Source organism: Penaeus japonicus, unplaced genomic scaffold (genome assembly GCF_977035675.1).
Source record: "Penaeus japonicus unplaced genomic scaffold, GWHDUDI00000001_assembly GWHDUDI00000009, whole genome shotgun sequence".
In the NCBI taxonomy this organism is placed as follows: domain Eukaryota; kingdom Metazoa; phylum Arthropoda; class Malacostraca; order Decapoda; family Penaeidae; genus Penaeus; species Penaeus japonicus.
In genome coordinates, this window is record NW_028234411.1 from 39,667,292 (window position 1) to 39,674,628 (window position 7,337).

General features: G+C 32.5%; 1 protein-coding gene across 1 annotated transcript; it reads left to right on the forward strand.

Moving 5' to 3' along the window:
- Positions 1-470: 470 nt before the first annotated feature.
- On the forward strand, positions 471-1,876 carry LOC147471385 (uncharacterized). Its single transcript, XM_086540087.1, has 2 exons — positions 471-514; positions 1,162-1,876. The coding sequence occupies exons 1-2, from the start codon at positions 503-505 to the stop codon at positions 1,831-1,833; spliced, it is 684 nt and encodes a 227-aa protein (XP_086396213.1). The 5' UTR covers positions 471-502; the 3' UTR covers positions 1,834-1,876.
- Positions 1,877-7,337: the final 5,461 nt, after the last annotated feature.

Sequence of the window (7,337 nt, forward strand, 5' to 3'; positions counted from 1 at the left end):
CACTCCTTATGTAGTATTTTTCAGGTTGAAATAAATGATTACAGCAACCCTGTGATTTTAGTCCGAACCAATATACACATGTGTGTATGCATATGTATATATATATATATATATATATATATATATATATATATATATATATATATATATATATATTATATGTGTACAAATGTTGATGTATGTGTATATTGCATTAAGATTTTCTATATTTCTTTTGTGTATGCCAAACGCTGGTAATACCAATAATTCTACTTTAGCCTATGGAAAAAGGAGAGATCACTCGTTGCTTTAAGCTTTCATACATGAATTCATGTATTTGAGTCAATTACTTCCGACTTCACAAACAATAACTTAATACTGGATGTATGTCTGATCTGCCTTGAAAACGGGTGCGGAAGGTCAGAGCAAAGTGTGGGCGTGGCTCGATGTGAGTACCTTTATAAGGCGGCGATACGCCTTCCTTTACACACTTCGCTGTTCCATTCACGCTGTGATATTCACTATGAAGGCTTTGGTGAGGCTCTGTTAAAATACGTCACACACTATATTACATAAAGTACAACATAGTTCATGATACATTTCTTTAACAAATACATTTGAACACTATTAAAAATATGCTCACACACACATACACACCACCATATATAAATACATATGTATATGGATATATATATGTATATATATACATATAAACTTTTACTTGAAGATATAAATATACATGCTTATAAACATATATATATATATATATATATATATATATATATATATATATATATATATATATACATATGTAAATATGTCTATGTATATACAAAAATATCTATAGTTATCTCTCTATATATGTACACACACACCATATATATACACACATATATATATATATTTTTCTTATTTACTTCATAAATAATCAGATAAACTTACATGCGTGTTTTTTCATAAACTTTTTTGATATACCACACAAAGCATATCTCTCTCTATATATATACTTAATAAATTATCACAGTAAACCTGTATATGCGTTTTTCATAAAGTTTCATAAGCATTATATTTCAAAGATACATTTTAAATCTTTGTGGTCAGTTTAAAAGTATCAGTGTCCCTGGCAGTGGTTTATTAAAAGTTTGTGACAAATTATAATATTAGCTATGCATTCATTCCCAGATCGCTGTATTGTTGGTTGCTTGCGTGGCAGCAGAGCAGAAACGCGAAGCTGAGCCTTCGTACCGCCACGGTGTCGGCTTTCCCCTTCCTTACGGTGTTGTTGGCGGTCACCACTATGGCGTCGGGTATGGACACGCAGCCATAGCTCACCATCCGTATGGTGGTCACTCGTATGTCCAGAGCTACAGCCACAACCTTCACAAACGCGAAGCTGATCCTGGTTACACCCTCCCAGCATATGGTTACGGATATGGTCGGGGAATCGGTTATGGAATCGGTCATTCCTATGGATACGGACCTGCTGTAGCTCACCACCCTTATGGCGGTCACTCGTATGTCCAGAGCTACAGCCACAACCTTCACAAACGCGAAGCTGATCCTGGTTACACACACCCAGCATATGGTTACGGATATGGTCGGGGAATCGGTTATGGAATCGGACATACCTATGGATATGGCCCAGCCGTAGCTCACCACCCTTATGGTGGTCTCTCCTTCAGCCAATCTTACAACCATATCCTCCACAAGCGCGACGCTGATCCTTCCTATGGTTTTAGTCATGGTCACAGAGGGTCTGCCTACGGATACACCAGTTCCGTCAGCCATCCAGGATACGGTTACTCCTACCAGTACAACCATGGAGTTGTTTCCCCTCATTATTATGATTACTAGCTTCACACTTTTAAAAGATGAAATATACTGAGAAACTGAAATCAGATATCACCTTTATATAAATGATCTCCAAGATTGTTAACTAGTTTTATATACTGTATACCCTTGTATGTGTAATATAATATATATGTGTATACATATATATAGAGATAGATAGATATGTAAATATGCATATACACATATATAAATATGTATGCATATATAAACATACATGTGTATATATTTATATACCTATGTATATATGTATATATGTGTGTACATACATACTTTTATCTCTCTCTCTCTCTCTCTCTACACACACACACACACACACACACACACACACACACACACACATATATATATATATATATATATATATATATATATATATATATATATATATATATATATGTATGTATATTCACATGTATGCATATATATGTGTGTGAATGTATATATATACAAAATACATACATATATATACATATATATGTATATATATATATATATATATATATATATATATATTTACATATATACATATATGTATATACATTTATACATATATATATGCATACATATATGTATATATAAAGTATTTATATGTAGTATATATATATATATACATATATGTATATATACAATATTAGTATTAAGATATAAGTATATATATATATATATATATATATATATATATATATATATATATATTTCATGTTTATATATATGAATATATATATATATATATACAGTATATATATATATATATATATATATATATATATATATATATATATATACTGTATATATATGTGTGTGTATATGTATATGTACGTATATATATGTATATCTATATCTATATATATTTATACATACATATATATGTGTATATATATATACATATATGCATATATGTGTAAATATACATACATATATGTATATGTATGTATACATATACATATATATGTATTCATATATATACATATATACATTCGTATACACATATATACATACACACACACAAATATATATATATATATATCTATCTATATCTATATATATACATATATGTATATATATATTTATTCATATTTATATATATGTTTATATTTATATATCTGTCTATCTATCTCTCTATCTCTCTATCTCTCTATCTATATATGCATGTATATGTATATACATACATACATATATATATATATATATATAAATATGAAAAAATATACATACATACATACATACATATATATATATATATATATATATATATATATATATATATATATATATATATATATATATATATATATATATATATATATATACATATATCAAACATTCATATGTATGTATATGAAATATTTATATATAATATTTTTATTATATTTATGTGTACAAATATATATGTAATAGATAATACATAAGGCATGGGTGGAAATACAACCTCCTGCCTCCGAATTAGCTCCAAAATAACTTTTAGTTCGTTATATCGTGTCTTTTGCTCCTAAAGGTTCACTTGAGGCAATAGATGTGACATAACCTAGATGACCATACCTGGCCGCTACACTTCTTTTCCAGGAAGAAAGAAAGGTCAAAAGCCTCTCCTTACCCCAAGCCAACTGAGGTTAATGTATAAGCCTGACCAAGCGCCCTCACGTACACACTGTCGCCTCCTGGTAGGCTCCCTTCCAGCCGCCGCAACCGTAGGTAACACATTCGGGCATGTATCTCCCCGGCCTAGCCTGCTGGGGTGAGGTCATCGAGCCAGGGGGGTCCCAGCCAAGCCGCACGTTATCATACCATATTTACCACTTGCTCTCTTGGCACCATCAAGTGCCACCTTTATAAGACCCATAAAACCTTCTAGCTTTAATGCTTCCACCATTAACCAAATCCATATACTTGTTATGCATTAGGCAGTACTTTGTAACAACATTTCAGGTCTCCATGATAGAGTGAGGATGATACCACTAGAATGGTTTGTCAAACCAACTTTGTCAACCCTGATGTCCCAACACTGCCATGTTGAGGACCAGTGTGCCTTGCTACTGCATGGGTATAGTTGCACAATCTCGATGGGCGATCACTAAGGTGTTGAGTCTTCATGTTCAAGGTAAAGATAGTTATAGTATTACGAATGCTATTTTTCTTGTCTTGTATTTTCTAATTTGCACATGCATGGCCAGTATTTTGATGTCGAAACTGACTTGCATAGCAATGACATGATGATTATATAAAATGTTTTTGTTTATATATTGATGTAATAATAGTACATAAATATACATTCTTGTAATAAAGCAAAAGATATGCATCTCCTGAGTCAGGTCATGTCCCCTTTGAGAGCTAGTCGCTTTAAACATAGTTATCTCTGAAATATCTTGACTCTCAACACAGCTGACTGCCTTTGATTGCCAATACATTCCCATTTCTGGCTACGTATCCCCATACTTATAACTGGGAATGCTGATTGAAAAACCTCCATACATAACCATACCGTATAGACAGAGACCAGGGACGACATTGCTACCGCACATGCCTGATATGAATTCTGCTGATCGAGGCAAAATAGTAAGCGTGGTCATTTAACGCTGTGATGACCAAGTACATCTTTTTGTGTTAAAACCGTCACGATCCGTGAATGACGCACCAATAAGATAGATGAGAGCTCATTTTCCAACAAGATCGTAATCGAGGTGGAGGGAATGTAAATGCATGTCAATCATGAGCCATACATTCAGTCCCCAAGCAAATGCAACTTAGCATACTAAAGGCCGCAATACAAACACTAAAAGTGGGAGGAGAAAAAGAGAGAGAAAAAAAAGAAAAAAAAAAATCCGAAAAGGAATATAAAAGATATATACATATGTATTTATATATATAATATATACATGGTTATACATATGCATATATATATATATATATATATATATATATATATATATATATATATATATATATATATATGTGTGTGTGTAGATATGTGTGTATTAATGTATAAACACATGTACATATATAAAATGTTTATATGTATAATACCTGATGTAGGATGTGCACGAATATATGTATATATTACATGTATTACGTATATATCATATAGTTGCACACAAATATACCTATATATACATATATGTAGATATAAAGGATTTAATATAACTGGCGTTGGGTATGGACGCGCAGCCATAGCTCACCATCCTTATGGGGAATCGGTTATGGAATCGGTCATACCTATGGATACGGACCTGCCGTAGCTCACCACCCTTATGGCGGTGTCTCATTCAGCCGATCCTATAAGCATATCCTCCACAAGCGCGACTCTGACCCTTCCTATGCCTTTAGTCATGGTCACAGAGGGTCTGTCTACGGATACACCAGCTCCGTCAGCCATCCAGGGGCTGGATTCATTAACATACGATGGTAAGGCATTTACCAGCGGTCAATTACCAGCGAGTTTACCAGTCATGGCAAAGTGGTATTTATCAAGCGATGATAAGTCGCCTGGTAAGGGTAAATCGACTTTATCAACGTAATTTGATGGTAACTCTGGTAAATCGATTCCGCCAATCAGCGACCGCCTTACATGATTCTTTTGGCTCCTTTGACCAATCCCGTAACAAGTAAAGAAAACCTGATCCAACAGCGAGATATTTTTGTTTCAAGAAAGATATGATAAACATTTCTTCTGTCTTAAATTATTTCTATATGAACTAATTTCCTTGAAAGCATATTCTGTTCCATAATCTTATGGGTCATATATAATGTAAAGGTTTTCAAAAACATACTATTTTTTCTTTTTTATAGATTGCAGTTAAAAGAAAAGAAGCAATGGCTCCACGCAATGGTGTTATTTGTATCAACGTTTTCCAAAAAGAAATGCCAATCAAGCCCTTCAAATGAATAAGATTATGAATAATTGTATGTAAATTAATGCAAACACAAAATAATTTATATATTCATATGTTTACTGTTTTTCAACTATGTCATTAAAATGAAATTTGTCACATTATTAATTCCATGTATTATTTTCAGTTATTGTAGGCCTATGACGAGGCTGCATGAACATTATTCTCGTTTTTTTCCTGTGAATTTTATTTATTTTTTGTCATGTTCATATGAAAATGAACAGTTGCCATCATTCTGATCATAATAGGGGTACATCAAAACTAAAGTGTCGCCTTAAATGTTGATTTTTGCTGAGATAAAGTCTGAGGAGTGAGTCGTCGCTGTAGCTGTCAGTGGACATACCAGTGCTCCAACCACTGGTAAATTTAGCATTGTATTCTATCATGGTAAGTTGTTCATTATAATTGTAGTAACCAGCGTATTTGCCATGGTAAGTTCGTTGATGAATCCAGCCCCATGATACGATTACTCCTACCAGTACAACCATGGATTCATTCCCACTTATTACAATTCCTAGACTCACACATCTAAGAAATGAAACAAACCGAGTAATTTGATAAATTTGTTTCATGCCCCTCCCCCCTCTTTTCACATACACTTTACTCTAGATCATTAACTAACCTCTAATATATATATATATATATATATATATATATATATATATATATATATATATATGTATGTATATATATATATATATATATATATATATATATATTTATGTATATATACATACGTATATATATTTATATATTTACACACTCATATAGATGTAGGTATATGCATATATATGTATATATAAATACATATATATTATCAAGGTCTTAATTGTATAGGAACAGTTGCAGAATCTATATGAAAGGAATTATAACATTATAAAACCTAAATCTCTATGATTTTGTGACTTTTGTGACTGCCTCTTAACAATCTGCTACAGGTTGCGAGCTGCATCATCTTTGGACAGTCGGCCAAGCTGACCGAGTACCAAGAATTTTATTAAACCGATTGAGCCAATCAGAGCCGAGTCAAGCGGCACTCTGTCCAATGAGAAGAGGTCATCCCTGCCCTGGAAGTGGCCCAGTATCTCGCCTCAAAATAGGTCTTTTTAGATTAAGCTCGGTATTATTTCAGCCTTCGTGACGAGAGGACCTCTCCCTTCGCCTCCTCAGCAAGGATTCCAGGTAGATAATGATCTAGTGCCTTAGTGACTTAATTCATATACTATGCATTGTCAGTGTTTCCTTAGTGTTCTCAATATAACTATAGCTCAGATCTTGTTAGCTTTGCGATAGACTTAGCTTCCCCCTTGCGTGTATATATTGTGCCCCCTTATTGTAAATAATGATACACACACACACACACACACACACACACACACACACACACACACACACATATATATATATATATATATATATATATACATATATATATCTTGAGTTAAAATATATTGTTATCAATTTAGCTATCGTGTTTAACATCACCCTTTATTCATTATTTGTGGGTAAGTAGAACATCTCTATACCATCTCAACACACACACACACACACACACACACACACACACACACACACACACACACACACATATATATATATATATATATATATATATATATATAT